The sequence below is a fragment of the Solanum lycopersicum genome, chromosome 4 (assembly GCF_036512215.1).
Source record: "Solanum lycopersicum chromosome 4, SLM_r2.1".
Classification (NCBI taxonomy): domain Eukaryota; kingdom Viridiplantae; phylum Streptophyta; class Magnoliopsida; order Solanales; family Solanaceae; genus Solanum; species Solanum lycopersicum.
This window is the reverse complement of record NC_090803.1, coordinates 56401560-56423954: the sequence shown is the minus strand read 5'-3', so window position 1 is coordinate 56423954 and position 22395 is coordinate 56401560. Positions and strand designations below refer to the sequence as shown.

General features: G+C 36.5%; 1 protein-coding gene across 2 annotated transcripts; it reads left to right on the top strand.

Annotated features, from left to right (window-relative positions):
* The first annotated feature begins 574 nt into the window (after positions 1-574).
* LOC101248290 (peroxisomal ATPase PEX1) lies at positions 575-21871 on the top strand. Of its 2 annotated transcripts, none has more exons than XM_004237314.5 (17): positions 575-2163; positions 2287-2460; positions 3912-4011; positions 4519-5004; positions 5551-6273; positions 7754-7845; positions 8571-8644; positions 8782-9004; positions 9626-9719; positions 9847-10001; positions 11336-11566; positions 16809-17009; positions 17509-17634; positions 17715-17776; positions 19773-19890; positions 21149-21433; positions 21546-21871. In XM_004237314.5, exons 1-17 carry the CDS (start codon positions 1960-1962, stop codon positions 21582-21584), a joined length of 3387 nt encoding a protein of 1128 aa, XP_004237362.1. In that variant the 5' UTR covers positions 575-1959; the 3' UTR covers positions 21585-21871. The 2 variants fall into 2 exon arrangements, with proteins under 2 accessions (XP_004237362.1, XP_010319714.1); XM_010321412.4 differs by having other exon boundaries at positions 1856-2163; positions 3912-4007.
* The last annotated feature ends 524 nt before the right edge of the window (positions 21872-22395 follow it).

The window sequence follows — 22395 nt, the reverse complement described above, 5'->3', positions numbered from 1 at the left end:
TCTATCTATATATCTATATCTCATTCAAAAAAAAAATCTCTTTTTTCTTAATTATTTTCTTTCTTTTAATTTATAAAATTTGAAGAAAAAATAGATGTTAAATATTATCGTTATTATTCACCAAATTTCTCTTTTCAAAAATAAATTAATAGATTCTCTTAATCCAAGCAAAAAGATATATCTTGATTTTTAAATATTTTCCTTCTTTATATTTTATATATGTTAAAAGAACTCAAAAAAAGTTATCCTTTTTCTCCTTTTATCGATTTTTAAATATTTTTTAATTTATATTTTATGTTAAAAAACTCAAAAGAAGTTATAATATATTTTTAACATAAATATTACGCTATGAAGACGACAAAGTAGTATATGCTGAAGAAAGAGATAAACAAGAAAATACAATTTGGAAATTTCCAATGAATTGGAAATTTGGAATTTTTTGAAGAGGTTAATTTTAATGATAAAAGGGGCAATAAAAGATAATATGATTAATTGTTTGTATGTGATGTGTTAGAGAATGGTACGGGTATTGGTGTTATAATGGGAAGTTTTATTATTATAGAATGCGGATTGTAATCCGAGAATGCCAAAGCATATGGACATTAACTAATATATTATTGATTTGGTTTATTATGTGTGATTGTGTTCTTTACTGAACTCGTATGATTGTGATAATTAAGGTGATTATATGTCATAGCGACATTTGATTTATTGAGATGTTGCATCATCTCCTTTTTTTTATATCATATGTGCATATGCATTGACATGAGATTGGGTATGAGTAAAGGTCTAACACGTGGAGATCGTCCGTGTTGAGATCGAGTTATGATTATTTGGGCACGAAGAGATCGTCCGTGCGATAGAAAAGTTATGATTATGATTTGGGCACGTGGAGATCGTCCATGCGGAATTTGTTGGATTTATGATAGTGCGTTGAGATCGTCCGCACAAACTCGTGGAGATCGTCCGTACCGGTATATGGACCTCGTGAGTTCCCCATGGATCATGAACTCTCGGTATATTTTCGAGGAGTATCATGTATATACAGTTGAGCAAGTACTTGGTATTTGAAGGTATATCATTTCATGGTGTCATACTGCATTGCATCACATGACATCCTTCATCCTTTATGAATAAGTATTTTATTGATGATTGAAAAGTATTTGATATTTGGTTACCTCTATTTGATGAACTTGATCTTGTGTTTTGCTGATATTGTGAGTGTCTTTTTGTGGAATGTGTAATATGAATATTGAGCTTGTTGTTGATATATGTGCTTTTAAATGGTGAACTGTTTAGGTTGGTTTTATGCAGGTTTGGGGTGTAAGGAGTCTCTGTATTTTATCCCCTTAACTTGTGTTTAGAGGTTTACTTGCTGAGCACCGTGTTGTTTGGTAATCACCCCTTGCTTTTACAATTTTTTTGTAGGTTATTAGCCTGGACCTTTGTGATATTTTCTCTTTTTCTTGTCTGAAGCTTCATATGGAGATTTGTGAGGTAGTTGCTTGTCATTTCGGCGGACTTCCTTACTCCTATTTATGATCTTGTCCTACTCAAGGAACAATGTCATATGAGACTTGTATCTTTCTTTTGATTCATCGGTGATACTTTAGAGATTTGTATATGTGACAATCAGATTTTGAGTACTTTTGAACAATTTATGAAATTTTTGCATTTTTTGTAATGGTCAAAATTTAGGCCGACTTGTCTTGGTGGAATAAGACTAGTGCCATCATGTCAATTTTTGGATCGTGACATTATGCGATAAGGATAATGACCCACTTACCCGTCACATTTTAATCGGGTCGGGTCTAACAACCTGCCATATTCAACGATTAGGATTTAGAAGTCCCTCGGGAAAAGCAACATTTTATAGTCAGCAATCAGTCTCGTCCTGTTCTGCCTCATCTAAAAGAGAAACAAATTCATCCATTTCACACTCCAAAATCATCTGAAAAAATGGAGTTGGAGGTGAGAGTTGTCGCCGGAATTGAGAGCTGCTTCGTATCGCTACCAGTAACATTACTCCAGACTCTCGAATCCACCACTGCTTCCGGTTACCTTCCTCCTGTTCTAGCCCTCGAACTTCGCTCCGGCAACAATCTCTGGCGCCTAGCTTGGTCTGGTTCCGCTTCATCCAATCCATTTCCTAATTCAATTCAGGTTCGCACTTCAATTTCTCCGTTTACAGACTCTATTAGAAGGCAGTAGAATGATTAGGCAAACTTTGGTAACTCTACAGTACTACAGTGTTCATTTTTAAATTTACGTTTTGTGTGGATGTAGATTGCGAAGCAATATGCGGAGTGTATTGGATTGTTGGATCGTACTGTGGTTCAAGTAAAAGTTGTGTCCAATTTGCCTAAAGCTACTATGGTTACCATAGAGCCGGATACTGAAGATGATTGGGAAGTTTTGGAGCTTAATGCTGAGCATGCAGAGCAGGCTATCTTAAAGCAGGTGCTTAAAACTATTAGTATGTGTTACTGAGAGAGAGTACTGTTTGTTATCAAAGGATAGTTTTTCCTCGAACTCGTATATCCATTTGTTTTAGTCTTTACAGGTTTTACTGTAGTTTTTGGTTTTAAATGGTTAGGACCAAAATGTAATGAATAAGAAACTACGAGGGTATGATCTCTCATGTGAACTTTATCCTTAATCACTTAAGGATGGCAATGGACGAGACATAACATTAGTGTTGGAGCCAGGGGATATTCTAGCGAACTGCTTATTCCCCTAAAGAGAAGATAAAAAGAAAAAAGAAAAAAGAAATTTCAATAATAGTTGGAACACTACCCTAATGGGATTTGTAGTTTGCATGGACGGGGAAGGTAGGGATGGGGCAGTAAGAGGGTGAAAAAAAGTGCAAGAGTGATGTACTGCACGCCAATATGTTTATTTGTATACTTTGTCCATGTAAGCTTGGCTGATTTCTTGCAGTAGTCTGACAGGTTTCTATCTTTGTTTCAGTCCGATACATAAATAAGTCTCAATTCATACAGTTTCTAAGAAGTATTTGAGTGCGAGAAAGCTGGACCGGACACCATGGTTATCAAAAATAAAAAAATTTAATAATATATTAATTTTGTGTCCTATGGACATTAATAAGATAAACAGGCATGGACAGATGCTTTATGGGGTTTTGTTAGCTTAAGTCAACAGATGTCATTCGGCCCGAGAAGTCAAAGCTATCAGACAACTGATCAAACTTCTTTTTTTTTTTTTTTTATAAATCTTGTTTATAGTTGAATTTATGAATGATCGACCTGCTGGTGACAATTGAAGTGGGATTTGATTCTTTGGATACTTAAGTCAACCTTGTGCTGCCGGAGAAAAAGAATCATACCATGGGGTCGTGCTCAGAAATTCTGCCAGGAAGTACTTAAAAGTTAAAGTAGAATAAGCAGTGCATCTATACTGTTTTGGCAATTTGTGAGAGGGAATGCTTGAAACTGTTTCAGATCCTACCTAATATCTAGAATTATCTGTGCGTTAATACAGAGTCACATAGTGTGTGTGTTGATGGGAGGTAGTAGGTACCAAGTGTAGGAGTCCAGGTGAGAAAGTTGACCCGAGTTCCACAGTTATGAAAAGAACAAAAAAAAGTAATTAGAACATATTACCATGTATTATATATATTTACATGTTTTTACTCGTTCCGCACTCAGTTAGTTGCACTTATTAAATCAGAAAAAATAATTTATCACCTCGACCTAGAAACCACTTCTTGGAAGGTAGTCCGTGTTCAAATCAAAGTTAGTATACTATTCCGTCTATACTTCTCTTTCTAGAACAGTGTAAAGAGAAAACAGACCCGTGTAAAATCAAACAAAACATTTAACTTGAAACCCAGGGAATGATAACTTCTTCTTGAAGTTGACCAATATTCAACCATTTTGTATTTTATACAGGTTGCTATTGTCTATGGAGCAATGCGATTTCCTTTGTGGCTGCATGGGCAAACAATTATCACATTTAAAGTTGTTTCAACCTTTCCGCTGACACCGGTAGGTAAGAGGATGTTAATTCATTGGTTGATGGATGTCATTTAATGCTTATAATTTGAGTCTATTTCTGGATAGAAACTTGATCAATTTCCTTAAAAGCTTGCCCAACTGTAATATAAAGTTTCTGAAGAGAAGATGCATGTCGTTGAGTTTAACTCTTTCATGTATTCTCTGACAATGTTGCCTAAATCCTCGTATTACTTACTTGGATGAGAAGATAATTACCTGAGACTGTCATTTACCAAGATCATTGATTAAGGCTTCTTGATGCCTTCATTATCAATTAGCAAATTGTTATTCAAGGAGGGAAAGAAGATTATGGTGTGTGAAATTTTGATAAATGCTGCATATTTGCAATATGCTTTTTCGATTTTTTACCTCTTCTTTAACTTCATTTTGGTGGCAAATGAGGTCAACGGTGGTAGGACATATAAAATGTTCTTTTCATGTGCTTAATCTGTATTTTACAACTTCAAAATTGTGAATAACTGACTTGCCTGGTTGTTATCAGTACAACTTGTCCCTGGTACTGAAGTTGCTGTTGCTCCAAAAAGGCGCAAAAGAAATATTAGTTCGGGTGAGGAATCCATGATGCAAGACGATGAGCTTTCGGTCTCAAAGGCACTATTGAGAGTCCAAGATACTGATGATCAATGTATTCACAAATATGAGGCCGAGGGAGTCGAGATGAGTGTGGTTTTGACTTCCGCTATCTTCATTCATCCTGAGACAGCCAGCATATACTCTTTTGAACCTCTTCAGACTGTGGTTATAATTCCCAGATTGCTTCCCAGAGAAACCAAGAAGAACCATGAGACATATAGCCGTAGAGGGAAAAGTAGTGTAACTTCAAAGGAAGGGAGTGTAGGAGTTCTACCTGACAAGCACGATATCCATCAAGCAATGGTTCGCCTAATATTTTCAGAATCTGTGGCTAAAGGACATATCATGCTTCCTCGGTCTATTCGGCTTTATTTGAAAGCAGAGTTACACTCATGTAGGTTTTTCTTTCAGAATTAAATTGATGCACCAACTGCAGAAAAGCTGGTGTTATCTAGGCAGTTCAAGTAATTACACTTGTTGGTATTCAGGAAACAAGTCACGTCTATTTCCATTTCTTATTATTGTGTTTTGTCTTATACCTCTATTTTGTTCTTTGTGATCCATTATTCATAGAAACAGAAAAATAGGGAACATCAAATTTATTTTGTCAGTTGGTTCATTGATTAAAGAATGTTACTTATTGTCCAACCTTCTAACAGCCACTCTTTAAAAACCCCTCCGATCAGAAAAGTAATAGTAAAACCTCAAAAAGTCTTTGCAGATATTATTGCACGTTTGAAATCTTTAGCCAAGTCATTAAAAAGGGAGCTTTCTGAAGGTTACCTTTTGATGTATGTAAATTACGATTGACATATTTCGGACTAAAATGTTTCTCCTGTGATGCTGTCCAGTATTGCATGAAGATATAAGTTGGTTTGCTTGCAATTATTTCAACTCCATTTGCCTTCTGCAATCCTAAAAAGAATTACTCTGTTTCCAGGTGTATATGTGAAGAGATTCAATGTCAAGTTGAAGAAGGAGATTCCTCCAGTTTTGCTTTCACCTTGTGAATTCAAGATATTCCAGGAGACTGGGGTTTCTGAAGAAAATAATGCTGAGGCTTTGGGCAAGAATAATAATAATAAAACATTAACAACAGTTTTGAGAACCAATTCAGACATTGAGATGGGTTCTAGTGATTGGTCAATCCATGAGGAAATTGCCGCAGCCTTTTCTTATGAATCTAGCAAGGAAGACAAAGAAATGAGCATCAAGTCTGATATCAAAAAGGATATTGCAGCTATTTTGCATAGATGGTGCCTTGCACAACTACATGCTGTCAAGATCAAGGCCGGAGTGGAAGTGAAATCGTTGATTTTAGGGAACACAACTTTGCTTCACTTCAAAGCGAAAGACAGCAGATCCATAAAACATGGTGTTCAAACAATGAATGGTGGAGAAACATCATTGGATGCCATGTATGTGTTGTCAACTACTGATGGCTCATTACGTGATGAAGCGATTGATGCTTATGAAGTTGCATTCGATGAAGGAAGCAAGTTAACTACCAGCCCAAAAAGCTTTGAACCTTGGCTTGGAAAGCTTCAACTGGGCAACGGTATTTCCATTAGAACTGTCAGAGAGAAATTATTTGCTAAAAGCACCAGTCTTACAACTTCTTCATTAGACTGGATGGGGACAGCTGCACCTGATGTGATTAATAGTAGGTATTTCCTCATTTTATTTGCGTTAACACATTTAAGGATCTGAACTTAACTCTAAATGCATTCGGATGTATGATGAGCCTTTCACCTGCAAATTTTCCGCTCTTCCTTGTTCTGTTCTTCAAACTCTTTTCTATCTTTTACTGTGTAAATGATCATACATTCTATCATTAAGGTTTTGGAAAGCTGTATGAGAAAGGTATGCTTACATTTCCGAAACACAACATGCATCAGAGACTTAGTACATTGAAAAAGGATTCTGCTCTATGTAAGGCTTGATAAGCCGGAGTATGTTCGGTAAGAGTAGGGGCCAGCACACAAAGGGAAAAAGGAAAGGATATGCCAGGAGATATTAAGAGTCTAGTATAATGCTGGCAGGATCGGCGGATTGATGAAAGACTTAAGATGATATAGAAGGCTGTCCCTTTTTGTATTTTCTGGACTGTTTTGGCTGGAGAGAAACAAAAGATGTTTCGATAGAAAGACGATATATCTTTTTTAAAACATAGGCGTTAACAAAAACTATACTTATGGTGTAAGGGTTGTATGTTAGATAGTATGGCACATTTTTTAGACTCTTTGGTAGTATGGGGTCATAGATGAATTGTATAAATTCGCTGTTTATTGTACTATTCTCTGTACCTCTGTACCTTTGTGGTACTGACTTTTTATAAATTACATTAACTTGTCAACAACAAAAAAAAGGGAAGGAATAAGTTGGAGGGCAGTGAAGAGATTGATACTGTGAACAGTCAATGTGGAAAGGGAAGGGGTAGGCATATGAAGAGAGGGAAGCCGCGACCACTAGTGGCAGACCTGGGAAAAGAAATTTTGGAGTGGTGAAAGATCTTGGTTATTCAACATTGGGACTTGGGTGATAGTTGAAGGTTGCTTTCATGTCAGATGGAGGGGTAGAGCTTTCTTATTATTTCCAAGTTTCATTCTTCAATCACGCAGTTGGGTCACATTCTATGTATGATAAAATGACTAGGTTTGGATCATTGGGAAATGGAACAAGTATTTAAGCCACAAAATTTACCAAATGGGAGAGCATTAATTGCCAGATGCTGGAATAAAAGAATGCAGTGGGCAATTTTTGTGTTTGTTTGTTTCTGATGCTTTAAGCAATCTTGGTTTTCAAATTCCTATTCATGCTAGTTGATGGAGAAATAAATCTGCATAAAGACAATATATGGTTGGTAGGATAAAGGGATGGAATAGTACTTTTTGCAATTAGAAGCTGAGAGTCTTAAGTAAGCAAACCCAGTGACATCAAAGAAGATCTTGAAAGGTTTCAGCTTTAGTGGAAAATATTGTGAACGATTTTTTTGTTATGCAAGCCTGTAGTATGTCACAGAGAGTTGCGTATTCATTTGTTTCTCGTTGTCTGCCAAGTTTGTGACTGGAGAAATTTCTTTTTTAATCAGACAAGTATTATTTTTTGACCTCGACTGAATGCTATCAATCATCACTTTGCAGGGTTGGTAGTTTTGTTATCTTCTGCATCTTGGATGTTGTCCAGTGCTTATGATTTTCCGCTGCCAGGACATATCCTAATCCATGGTCCTTCCGTGAGTTCCTTTTTTCTACTTCTTTTCTAGATCCCTTTTTCTAATTTAAATGCAATTAATGGCTTTAACTTCTTGTTTGGCCTTAATGAAATTAGAAAAGAAAAGATGCTAGCTAGGAAACTCTTATTTGGTCAATAGCTCCACTAAATGCCGATTCGTTGATTTTCTCAGACTACTTAAGTGTAGACTAATTTGTATTATGTCCTTGGTGATGCTACTAGGAAGTCCCGAACTAAGTTAATTGTTAATTTAGAACTATTGCTTCTTAAGTTTTTCATTTCACTCCTTTACCATCTTAAAGGATGAAGCCAAGTATCAAAATGCGAAACTTATTATAGGTTCATTTGTCCTTTAACGATAGTTTGCAATTGCACATTGAGGTATAATCTTTTGTATATTATTGTTGCTGATACTTGCTGACTACAAAAACTATGAAAGGGATGTGTAGTAAGGAAATGTGTGGTCACAAAGTGCTGAGCTTCCTTTAATAGTAATGATATCCTTTAGGATATGTCCTTCAACTAATGGATCCCGAATGAAGCAAATGCATAGAAGTGCAATTTGTGTAATGTATGAGATGTAAGTGGATAAGTGTAATTCCTATTTCTATTTTTATCTAGGTTAGTTTTTAGTTTTAGAATGATTTTGACCCCGACTAATGTGAATCTTACAATATTATTAAAAACTATTTAATGAACCCAAATTGGACATTCTTCTGATTTTAGGGTTCAGGGAAAACATTATTAGCTACAGTTGCTGCTAAATTTGCTGAAGAAAGTGAAGACATCTTGGCCCATATGTAAGGATTTGTTTCGTCAATCCCACTAAACCTTTGTTTTCTGTTGGACATCAGCTTTACTCCATTTTGAAGCTTCAGTTTGAACATAAATGATTTTGTACCAAGGGACGCAGCCTGACTCTTGTTTCTTTCTGCAGAATATTCTTATCCTGTTCTAAGATTGCTTTGGAAAAGCCTTCAGCCATTCGTCAAGCTTTATTGAGCTATGTTGCTGATGCTTTGGATCATGCACCTTCTGTTGTGGTGTTTGATGATCTTGATAGCATTGTTGCAGCTTCCTCTGAATCAGAGGCTTCTCAACCTTCATCTTCATCAGCCGTGCTTGCAGAATATTTTGCTGATATTATGGATGAATATGAGGTGAGACTTGTTTGACCCTGTGTAGGGAGCTACTTTAATATTTATCTGAGGCATGATGTGTTCAATGGTGTTTGGGTCTAAATGAGCTAAGATTCCAAAACTTCCATTGTCAGCTTGTTTTTTGTTTTCATCTTAGGATCTCCACTAACTGAGGCATGATGTGTTTGGGTCTAAACTAGCTAAGATTTCAGAACTTCCATTGTCAGCTTGATTTTTGTTTTCATCTTAGGATCTCCATTGACTCAGTTCCGGTTTCCCAAAAATTGGCGGAAGATATAGTTGCTTGAATGAGGTAGGAATAACACAACTGATGAGAACATACATGATTCAGAAGCAGTACAGTCATGATGCTACTTAGCTTCCTTCCCATACAATTTTTTCTGTGAACTTAGACAAACCTAGAAAATTCTCATATTCTAGAAGTTGATGGAATAGTCGAGGTACACACAAGCTGACCCAAATACCACCATTATTAAAAATCAACCTCTCTGTGCTTTGATAACTTTTAGCAATGAACATTCAAGGTTTGCAATATTATTTGTAACAGTTAGGTCTTGGGCTCCTGAGTAATTTCATCACAGATCCTTTTAACTGAAAACTCTGTTTTTGTATGTTAAATAGGAAAAGAGGAGGAACACGTGTGGGATTGGCCCAGTTGCATTTATTGCTTGTGCACAGTCTCTGACTAATTTACCACAGAAATTGACCTCATCTGGTTAGTACATCATCATTCATGGAGAAATCAGTTTTGTTGCTTATGACAGTTTAAACTGTCTTCCTCCAGCTTTAGTATCACAACACTTTATTCTTGATCCTAATGTATTGAATTTTATTATGATCAGGGAGGTTTGACTTTCATGTTAAATTGTCTGCACCTGCTACCACTGAGCGTGGTGCCTTGCTAAAACATATCATTCAGAAGCGTTCTTTGCAATGTTCTGATGACACTTTGCTGGATATAGCCTCCAAGTGTGATGGATATGATGCATATGATCTGGTACTTAGTTCAGCTCTAAGTTTTGTTAATAACTGATTACAACACTTCTCTATGAATGCTTGCTGCTACCTCAGCTGCATATGATTAGCTTTTACTTTGATCTGGAATGCATAAATCTGTCCTTCCTGCTTTTCCTTCCGATTGAAGTATGTGCAGGAGAATCACAAATTTAGCTTAGATGTCCAAACTCCAAACTTCCTGCCTTCTGCAAACAGAGAACTAAGGAATAATGTTGAAGTAAAATAAAACAATTCAACCTTTTTTTTTTTCTTATCAAAAGATGTTGAAGTAATTTACTTTAGGAATTTCCCTCATGAATGGGCTTGACAGAAGAACCGGGAGCTATTCCTTTTTATTGAAGAGAGCACTTCATATGGTAATTACAGACAACAATTTCCTCTTAATTTAGGACCATGCAAGGCTATATAATTGAGAGATGGCCAGTTGTAGACAAGTACTTCTTGTCTATCCAGGAAAAATGGAACGAGAGGTTTCTTTCTCGATTAGAAGGATGAATTCGTGAGCTATTATAACCATGTCTTTTACTGCTTGCCTTTTGTTTAGTTGGGTATACCATCTTACTGATTAACATGGCCGAGCCCTAATGTTCCTTCCCCATGTACAACATGAATTTCAATTTTGGGAGATCAGAAGTAGCTTACCTTTTCTGTGCAAGAATGAATTATTATGTGGTTGGTGAATTATTTCTTTTTGTGGGTAGCTACCAGTTAGACTACATATTTTCAATATTTCGCTAAACCATGTACGCTTTTCGGTTTTCTAATACTCCTACTCACGCTTGGACTGGTCTCTCTATCCACTGTTGAAACGGCAATAGTCACCCAGAAGAAAGTCATATAGATAAGCATGTCAATCAGAATGAAGTATTTGTACCATCTGGTAGTCTGAACCCACTGGCCTGACTAATTGGAACTCACACCATACATAACCCATTTTGGGGTTCTTTAGGGCTCCCTACGACCTTACCAAAGGAGACTCCATCCCTAGGGCTTGAAGCCAAGACCTCTAGTTAAGGGTAGTGGAACCCTTACCATTCCACGACATCTCTTCACAATGAACTATTTGTACTTCATAAACTGTATTGTAGCTTCTGAACAGAAAGTTTTAATGTTGTCCATTTTAAGGTTGTATCATATATCTCAATGATTAATGTCTTAAAGTTGTATTTCATTGAATTTGTGAGTCCAAAATGTAGTGTTCTTGTGCAGTTTTTTCTTTGTGTTCTGGCCATAATTTGATGGAGTTGCTGATTTCCATTCTTTAGGTATCAGAGGGGTACATTTGCATTTATGCTGGGCTTTATTTTGTTTCAGGAGATACTGGTTGATAGGTCTGTTCATGCTGCAACTGCCCGGTTTTTGTCTAGTGATTTGGCTGTTGGCAGTCAGGAAAAACCTGTTCTGTTTCAGGATGATTTCCTGCGTGCCATGCATGAGTTTGTTCCAGTGGCTATGCGTGACATCACTAAACCTGCTGCTGATGGTGGCCGGTCTGGCTGGGAGGATGTTGGAGGTCTTAATGACATCCGGAATGCTATTATAGAGGTAAATGTTTATTTTCTTCCTTTCATCTTTTTTTTTCTTGTGGTTGTATATCCTTTACTGGTAAACTAAATAATGTCATAGTTGTTCATCCTATGAGACATTGATGTAATTGTAATCAATCAGTTCTATATGATGTCTATGCATCGACTCCTATTTCTGTTCCCCTTTTATGTTTTCTTCTACTTTACTTGCTTTACCAGCAGTAATTTGACACATGGGAGGTTAAATTGTATCCTTCTTTTTCTTTCAAAACTTTGGGTTCTAATAAGTTTTTCGTATAACCTTTAATTGATTGAGTAAAAATTGTTCTTAATGAAGGTATTGGATTTGGAAATTTTAGATTATATGTTGGAGATGAGAAAAAAAGGAAGTGTATTTAAAAGTTTTTAAAAGTCATTTTGTATCTGATATGATGAGAGATAAACCTAAAGGTAAAAACTTTGTGCCCTTGCATCCATGGTTTGGATTCCATATTTATTTCTTTTGATCATTTTAACTCACTTTCCAACCATCAGAGGAACACGGGTTAACAGTAAGAGAGACCCCCCTCATCTCGTGGCTTGGAACATCTATGTAGATGGGATTGGATTCACAGTGCCAGTTAGGGTTAGGTATAAACCTTCATTCATCTTCTTTGATCCTCCTTGGAATATCCATCATCTTGTCTCGACCTTGTTGAGTTCTCCCTGATTGAAAGTTCCTATTTTGCTACCTCTTCGATTGTCTCCGACTCCCTCAAAAAGTAGATTGGTGTGGACTTCCTTTTAGCATCTATCAATATAGATCTTCTACAATATTTGAACTATCTCCTGTAAATACCATTGACAACTTTTTGGACTTTGTTCTCACTTCTCAAGTAGTTTATTTAGTTGGAGGCTTGGAGTGATCTATCCTCTGTAAATATTGTCATCTTTCTTAAAAAGAAAATAAAAAAACTATTCCCTGTAAATACCCCTTAGATCTCTTTGGACTTTGTTATCTCCTTATGTTTAGCATAGAACTTTCATGTAATGGAGCTAAAAAAAGCTCTCTTTGGTACTTGTTAACATGAATTGAGTGATATTTGAGATGTAGTATTTGAAGTTAGGTTGAAAAGGAGTGTTTGGAAGTTGAAGTCGTGTCTGTACATATATTTTCACTTGAAAAATGTTGAAAATTTGGGAGGAAATTTGGATTTTTCTTACTTGAGAAAGTGGTCTGAGAAACTTGAAGATTCTTATGTTTGAAGTGAAAAATTGACACAAGGTACATCCAAACATGTTTTTGAAAAAAAGCTACAAAATATTTATGTCCAAGATGGGCCCTTACTATCTTTATATACCTAAGTTTAAGGAGTCATGTCGAGGAAAAGGTTCACTTCTTGATGATGAAAAGGTCTAGCTAAGCATGATGGTAAAAAGAGAGAGTGATATATGACCTATATGATTTATGTTTGTTGTACTCTCTGCATCTTTCTGATGCCATCACTGAAACTACATCAAAAAGCTCACATTTTCTTTTACATTTCCACTCTGTTCTTCTATTCTTTTTTGTCTCTGCCTTCCATATCAATTACTCCTTCCATCCCAATTTAGGCGTTTCCGTTTGACCAGGCACGGAGTTTAACAAATAAGGAAGACTTTGTTATGTTATCAAATTTTCCTTATTAATGTCACTTTAGTGCTTACTTTTAGTCGAATTTTCTTCATAATTAAGTACCAAGTGGGATCCAATAAGGGTAAAATGAATGGTGCCATTAAATAGTTGCCATATAAGGAAAGATAATATTCTTTTTGGGACAGACTAAAAAGGAAAGGGTGCAACAAAAATTGGGTCAGAGGGAGTAAAAACTTGTTGATGGTTTTATGTAGGGGTGGAATGGGCTGTTTGGGCTAAGGTTGAGCAAATTAAGATGCGCTGAACCAATAAATGGGCCAATGCCCAACCCTGCCCAATTTTGCTCGGCTGGGCTAAGATGGATTGGATCAAGATGGGCTAAATAAGGGGCTATAGTCCAACTTCGCCCAAGATATTTTAATAAACATTCGCAACCAAATATTTTCAAACAAGTTTTAGTACATATTTGTAAGGGGGCTGATCTTTGAACACAAATAGTTCCCTGATTTAACCCACTTTGGCAGCCAACAACCTTGTTGACTTCAACCTTCCAACACTTAACCAAATTTAGGACTGTCTGGTGTTAACTCGAACCATATGCAGCAACTTTTTTAGAGTGAGTCTTGGACGTTTAAGCAACATAAAAACAGTAAGCAACTCTATATAAAGCCACGGAAATATAAAATGAGACAAAGGCAACCAGCTTTACAGAAAACTTAATTTCCAACTTGTATTAATAAAGTGGAATACAAGAACGCTCTCAAATTGTACCAACCTTGGCACTTAAAGATCACCCTAGACCTTAACTTAGATTTGACACTCTAACTTGTATTCCCTAATACTTAGAACAATCAAACCCGAAATTACACCTTAGGCCGCCACATTTATAATACTATGTGAGCCAACTACCGACAAGTGGCGTAATTAGAATAAAACACTTGTTGGCCTTAGCCTGATTCTCCTATGTAGTTGACAACCCACAACTACTTGGTATATTCAAAATAATTCAAACAAGGTGCCAAAACCAAGCTCCACACGAAATAGGATAATGCTGCACTTTTGTAACCGCCGGTCATGTGCTTGGCATGTGTTTTGTAACCGCCTGTCAGCTTTGACTTTGCTTGCCTTTTGGATGAGCTGTTCCCATGCCTAACACTGACATACTTGGACATTTCAGCCTTGCATTGCTCCCACTCAATGCTGTCAAGCCACGGTCACAAATCTATGCCATTGCTTCACCCCACGTTGGCATCAATGCCCTTTCATTGTTGCCTTGGCTTTGCTGGTCGTTTTCCCTTGTTCTTTCTTTGAATATCAATGCCATGCCCACACGACATTGTTAAGCTTATAAAGTCCTTACCAAGCTGCCTTGCCTTCAAGTCATTGACCTCACTTGTCACTTTGAAATCAGGCCATGGTGCCATTGTTGCACACCTTAGCTTTGTCAATAGTCCGTCCTCAACTTAGCCTTGCATGTTTGTTTCCTTGGCTTATGCAATGACAAGGTTAACATGCTTAATACCTTGTCAATGCTGCCATTTAATTGAGTGACTTAGATCAGGGGTCTAACAATATTACATAAAGTGAAAAATTTATACAATTAAGTAAAGCTACCCTAGTTGCAAGGATTAAATTCTTTTTTACGAGAATCTTCCACCATAAAGCTTGCACCAGAAGATCTACATTCAAAGAATTCTTAATACAATTTTGAAACTAAAGCAAGAAGGGAAGCCTTGGAGCAACAGTAAAGTTAAAGTTATCTCTGTGTGATCTGTAAGTCACGGGTTCGAGCCGTGAAAGCAGCTGGTAATGCTTGCAATAGAGTAGACTGTCTACATCACACCTCTTGAGGTGCGGTCTTCCCTCACCCTCCTAACATGGTATGCTTTGTGTGTTGAGCTGCCCTTTTTATTGAAATAAAGCAAAAGATAAATGCTAAAGTAAATTTGATACAATTTCCTAGTCGCACTACTAATTAAAAATAAAACGAGAAATTATGGAAGGTATTAAAATGGTTTTTCTCAGACACCAACTTAGGTTAAGAAGATAAACATTAGCCACTGCCCACTAAGTATGTCTCACGCCCAGTGTGATCTTCAAGATTTATTCACAAAGAAAGAAGAGAAGTGACAAAGTATAGAATTCTTTTTGGCCACTAAAGGGTCAATCTGTGCTAAAATTATGGACTGGTTTGGGCTACTGAAAATAGATGGGTTTAGTTGGGTTGTGCCCAAATATAATCCATTTGTGATGTAGTGCATGCTCCACCCATTACAACTTGGGCTGGTTGGGAAGGTCAAATGGGTTTGAACTAATTTTGCCACCCGTAGCTTTACCTTATCAAAATAATAATAAAAAATAGAAACTTAATGATGTCAACATAACCTCCGGATGGAAAGGACAAGGAGCTGTCGGATGTCAATCTCTTTTCTTTTATTCTGCATGCAGCTACCTTCCATCGGCACATTCTTTGCTCTACTACAACGGACGAACTAAATGGAACACCATCGACAGTGAGTGAATGGCTAGCCAAAGCTTCTTGTTTGGAGAAAAATTGTGGTGGAAATGCAGTTGACTGTCCTGCATGATTAACAATGTTTTTGTACTTGTAAGCAACTACTAACTGTTGTTCCTGTGGTAGAATGGTAATTTTCCTAAATGATTATCAACCGGTGCGTTAGCTTCAGTGAAAATGAAAAAATTATTAATCAAGTAGTGGGACAGAAACATCAACTATTGATTGGCTTGCCAGAGAGATAGAATACCAGAAACTCTAAACTAGGTTTAGCTTGCACTCCTTTTTTTTCTTTTTTGGTTTTACTGTCTAACTTTGTTCGATAAGAACGTGTCACCAAGGCTTAAAGGTAAATTTTACATGGTGGTGGTTAAACCAACATTATTGATATGGGCAGAGTGCTTGCCAGTCAAGAACACCCACACTCTAAAGATGAATGTAGCAGAGATGAGGATGCTCAAATGGTTGTGTGGGCATGCTAGGAGAGATATGATTAAGAATGAAGTTTTACGGTGCAAAGTGGGATTGGTCTGAGTGGCGGACAAGATGAGAGAAGTGAGACTAAGATGGTTCGTGCATGTGAAGAGGAGGTGCGTGGATGTGCCAGTAAGTAATGAGGTGTGAGAGGTTGACTGGAACATGAGTTTGGGGGTGGGGGGTGGGGTGAAGGTAAGCTAGAGAACTGGGGGAGGTGATTAGATAGGACATGACACAACTTTAACTTATTGAGGACTTGACCCTAGGAAGATGTGGAGGTCGAGGATTAGGCTAGAAGCTTAGTAGGTAGTCGAGTGTTCTCGCACTTTGTGCGGAAAAGGCAAGTGGCTAGCTTCATCTCCACTTCTCCTTATAGGTAGTATTCTTTAGTGGTCGCGTAGTTCATTTTCTTCAATGTTTATTATTTTCTGTTGCTTCATTTGTTTTATATCTTGCTATAATATTTTCTTGCTACCATGCTCAAATTATTTTCTTTTGTAAATCCCTTTGAATTATGTATGAGTATTGAGCTGAACAGAAGTCATGTTCTAGGGTTTGCATGAACCTTATTTAAAGGTGTGTTTTTATTTTTCATGTCAACTTTAGTTTGGATCATTTTGTTCAGCATATGAAGTTCCTGTTTTTTACTGTCAGATGATTGAGTTGCCGTCCAAATTTCCAAATATATTTGCACAAGCTCCTCTAAGGATGAGGTCTAATGTTCTGTTATATGGCCCCCCTGGTTGTGGCAAAACACACATTGTTGGTGCTGCAGCTGCTGCATGCTCACTAAGATTTATCTCAGTCAAAGGTCCTGAACTGCTGAATAAATACATTGGTGCTTCTGAGCAAGCTGTAAGTGAATTTGCAACTTCTCCACTTCCCCGGATTACATATTTTTATGATGATGATGATGCCAAATTCCCTCACCAACCACCACTACCTTCCTACACTCCTAACCCCCAACAAAAAAAGTAAAGAAGTAAAAGCCAAAAATATCTTAAACATCAAGATAAAGTATGGAATATCAATTATTTTGGGTCCAATTTCCCCTCATCTTCATCCCAACCCATTGCCCAGAAAGTTGATTTGTGAAGTTCTAGATAAGGCCAAACTGAACAAAGTTAAATCTTGTGGTTCCTACTCACATCCTCAAGTTTTCACATAGTAGATAGGTCAAAGCCTTAAATGTGTTCCAAAGATCCAATAGCTATCTAAAATAGGATGTGTATCATCTTTTACCATGTCAAAAGTTCTAATCTTCTTTCTCAAGTCTAATTGTCAACTCCCCAGGTCGTAGTATCTAAGCTCTCTTGGAGATTTGGGCTAGTTGACACTAATTGTTTTGTTTTAGGTTCGAGATATATTCTCAAAAGCAGCTGCAGCAGCACCATGCCTTCTTTTTTTTGATGAATTTGATTCTATCGCACCAAAGAGAGGCCATGACAACACTGGTGTCACTGATAGAGTTGTTAATCAGGTTATTTCTTGTCCATATCATTTGCTGTTTTTATTCTCTATTTACCTTGCATAATTTTCATCCTTGTTCATTTAATGCAGTTTCTCACGGAATTGGATGGTGTTGAAGTGTTAACGGGTGTGTTTGTATTTGCTGCCACAAGGTTAGCGCCTACTAACAGGATGTCTTTGTTTATTATTGCTTTCAAGGTTTTGGATATTGTGGTACCTGAATTTCATCCATTGGCAAGTTCTGTCCGTTCTTGGCCTATTAGTTGGTTGAGCATATGCAAATTGAAAGACTCACATAAATGCATATGAGGGGACAGTTCATCAGTTAGTTTCCAAGTTTGTTTCCATTGAAGTCTCAAACCATTGAATATTCCTGATCACGCAGAAACAAATCTTAATTGCTAGGATGGAATTGTTTTACACCAAGGCATGCATTACTGAGGAATTTACATAATAAAGCCATTCTTTGACCTTTTTTCATCATCACTCTGGTGGAGATTACACATTAAAAAAGGGGAAAAGGGTCAATTTATGTGTGTACAACTCAAATTGAGCAACTTTGCCTCCGTTAAACTTTTGGTTTAATATTCCCCCTGTTAGGAAAGACACTCATTTTTCTCTTGACCTCTATTGGAGCTTTAACCTGTGGGTAATTTAAGCATTGTTGAAAGTTGAAGGATAAATTTGGACCTTTTTCTCGAGGAATTTGGACACGTGGAAACCTCCCATTTCATGGAAAGGACAAATATGAGACAGTTTGCTTCCGATAAAGCTATGAATAGACCAAAAAGAGTGACTGAGGGCAAAATTGAGCAATTGAATAATACTAGGGCAAGTTTGGATCTTTTTTTCTTACAATAAGCACGAAGATTGAGGGAGTGTTTGGTATGAAGGAAAATGTTTTCTTGTTTCTATGCACTTTTGATTTAGTTTATATATGGGCATTGCCCACCCTTTAAATTAAAAAAAAATGTAATCTAGGAAACACTTCGTGGTGGGGTAAGGGGTGGTTAGTCAAGGGTTGAGGGTTTGAGGGGCATTGGGAAGTAGGGAGGAGAAAATGTGCTTGGAATACCTATTATGAAATTTGTTTTCCCTATTGCAATACGGAAGTGATTTTCTTAATTTTAAAGGAGACGTTTTCCAAAACATTTTGATCTACTAAACATGAAAAAATTGCAACCAAACATGCCCTAATATTAAAATTGAGTTGATATATTCATTTTACATGTTACTAATGTAGTAGAAAGCATTTGTAGCGTGTTTTATATCTTTGATATATTAGTAGGAAGATAAATTTAGGAAAAAATGTTTACCAATTCTCAAAAAAAAAAAAAAGGAAAAAATGAGGTTTTAAAAAAATTCTTTTCTTTTACTCTCTAGAAGTTAACTACTTCCTGCGCAACATATGCTATAAAAAGGGGACAAAAAGTCCAGAATGAAACAATTGAAAGCTCTTGGTTTATTTATTTTTGTCCGTTTAGTTTAGAATCTTAGTTGAGGAGATTATAAAGAAGTGTGGTCATATCAAGCTTAGGTGGTCCAAAAGTGTGTAATGCTTTAAACACCAAGCTAGAGTCTTTCTAGCTGGTATCCCTATTTATCATGTGACATTATTGGTTCTTGGCACTATAATGCTGGCTTTGAACCGACGAGACTTTTATTGAGTGATTTACTTCATAATTCGTGATGTGCGCACACATGTATATATTAGGATAGGTGTGTACGTACATGTGAGCTGGAGCACAAGCGTAACAGACATCTAAAATATTCTATAGATCATCATCTGCTTTCTCTTTGACTTAATCCTTTTTTAATTACCTCTAATTATCTTTATTATGTAATAACATTCCTCTAATGACATGTCTGCGAGAATGTCTCTACTGGAAAGTAATTTTGTTTCATGGATATTATCCCTTTTTGACCTAATGACATTTATTTTAAAAGGTACATCAATTACTTGTGAGTTCGAATGATGAAATTGAACTCATTACTATAGTGTTACATGACCTTCTTAAAATGGAACTTTAACAGCCAAATGGATAAAAGCACCCAACCATGTACCCATATCTCCTTGCTTTTGAGGTTGTCTGATCGTGATGTAATTGTTTTGATCAAGTTTGACCTTCTTGTCTTCATTTTAAGCAGTAGACCTGATTTGCTTGATGCTGCACTTCTGCGACCTGGAAGGCTGGATCGGCTTCTCTTCTGTGATTTTCCTTCACAGCATGAAAGGTCGGAGATTCTTTCAGTTCTATCAAGAAAAGTAAGTCTGAGTTCTGACTTGGCACTAATTACAATCAAATCGCAAATAGATGTTAAATATGTGGATCATGAATAGTAGGTCCAGGGTATGCCTTTCCAGATTCAAGATTCATTCAAATTAATTAATAATTAATCATTTTGACTGATTGTTTTTACATAACTGATAAGTAGAAAAGCAATAGGAACTAGAATAATGTTGATGTGACTTTTTCTAAATTTTTTTTGCAAAGAAACACTGCATACAAGTTGATTATTTACCTGCTGCATTCTAACTTGCGTCCTCTCTTTTTTACTTGGTGAAAAAAGTATGAGTTCTTTCCAAAATAATGGCTAAACTTCTTTCCTCCACACAAATTAGACGATAATATAAACTAGTACTGCTATATGAAACAACCATGTCTCCATCCCTAACTAGGTTGTCATGCCTTTTGTATTATTTTAAGCTGCTGTGGCGTCATATCAACTGAACTCTTGCAATCTAATATTTTATACTATCCTCGCCAAACTCAATACAATATTTCAGTTTTATCTTTTCATTTCCGTGAAAATCAATCCCAGTCAATTAAGGTTGAATAAGAGAGCAGACGCAAGCAACATGATTGTTAATTGTCAGCTTATCTACAGTTTCAAGTTAACTCAGCAAGTTGGATACATTAAGTTCCAAGCTGGTAGCCTTAACTTCCTTCAAAATTGTGACAAGGTTTATATGCTTCTTCCACATTCAGCTACATGGCAATGGGGCTTGACTTGGTCGGATTTGCTCATATTTGCCGGAGAAATTGTGGCTGAATTCAATTTATGAATAACCTTGAAACACAAAGGGATGACTTGACTAAAGAGCTTGCAAATGAAATATCTCCTTTGTTGTATTCTCAGGGCAAAGGATGAAGAAAATTAGGTTAAAAGTTGGGTTCTAGAAGTAAAGGCTTTTGATTTTTGACTTCCACTCAGGCTTCCTTGGAAATAGAGTGAAAAGGCTTTACCCGACTTGGTTTTCTCTTCCTTCCTATCTTTGTAAAATTTACGAAATATAACAGCGAAGTGTTTTTTAAATGATTTTCATTACCAGTGTTAAAGAATTGGTAGAAGGAAAACATGAGTGTTCCTCCTATGAGTAATTTTGGGAGGGATGAAGACATTCTGGGATAAGTTACTTACAAGTAAAAGCTTTTGCTTTGACGATGGTCCGTTAATTAACTCTAAAGCATACACTTCAGTTAGATGAAGACAGTAAACTGATTTACTTGCTTGATACGCAGTTACCATTGGCAAGTGATGTCGATTTGGATGTCGTAGCTCGTTTGACAGAAGGATTCAGTGGAGCTGACCTCCAAGCTCTTCTCTCTGATGCACAGCTTGAGGCTGTGCATGATCTTCTAGATAGTGAAAACGCAGGGAAGCCCGATAAGAAGCCGGTCATCTCTGATGCTCTTCTGAAATCAATAGCATCCAAGGCAAAATCATCTGTTTCTGATGCTGAAAAGCAGCGATTATATGATATCTACAGTCAGTTTTTGGATTCAAAACGATCAGTGGCTGCACAGGTACTGTGTTCTTTACTTACTACTGGTGTGGTTGATGATTTACATCTCTATTGCTTTCTTACTCTATTGCTTTCTTATATCATTAACTACCAACAACCATGTCTATGTACAGTCAAGAGATGCAAAAGGCAAAAGAGCAACCCTTGCTTAATGATCGACTGCTAGTCAAGCTCTATGTGGAAGTGTTTGCCAAAAAAAACACTAGCCTGATCATTGAAGCTGCATTTCGGGTTGAACTTTGTAGGTAACGGCATTAGTTTGTGTTTTATAGTTGGTAAAATGTCTTGTTGTAGCATTGTGTTTCTCTGTGTGGCAACTGTTAAAAAGGGAAAAATGACAATTATCTACTTGTCTTAGTTTTAGGAGAATGGCTATTTAGTGTAGTAACTTTATTAACAGTGGCAATATTTAAGGTGAAAAAGGCCTCTTTTTGTCCAACATTGGACCACGGGTGGATCCTTCTCTGCTCATCAATAATCATCATTGGCCCCTCTAATTAAAGTCTTTTTAGGAATCAGAAATAATAGAAGTCCATAGATTTGACATTATAAAGATAAAGATTCTACACTAGTAGACAGTCTATTCTTAACTCTTAAAAACAAGCCCAGACAAATAAAAGCTGAAAATAAAAGTAATAATATTGAAAATATTATGTATCTTTTGTACGATAGAGTTGAGAAGGAATCGGCCCCTCCTAGTCACTTCAAATTGTACAGCCATGTTAAATTAAACTATGATTTTATTGATTTTTTTTTTTAAAAAAAATAATTTGGACTTATAGTCCATTTTTAATGTCTTAAAAGGCCAAATGAACGGCCCAAACCCATCAGATAATTCCAAAATGACCCTATACAATTTGAACTATGATTTTATTGGTTATTTGAAGCTGATTTTTTCTTTTTTGAAATATCTTATATGTGGCACTTGTTTGAAATATTTTTAATTGGAATAAAACTTATTTT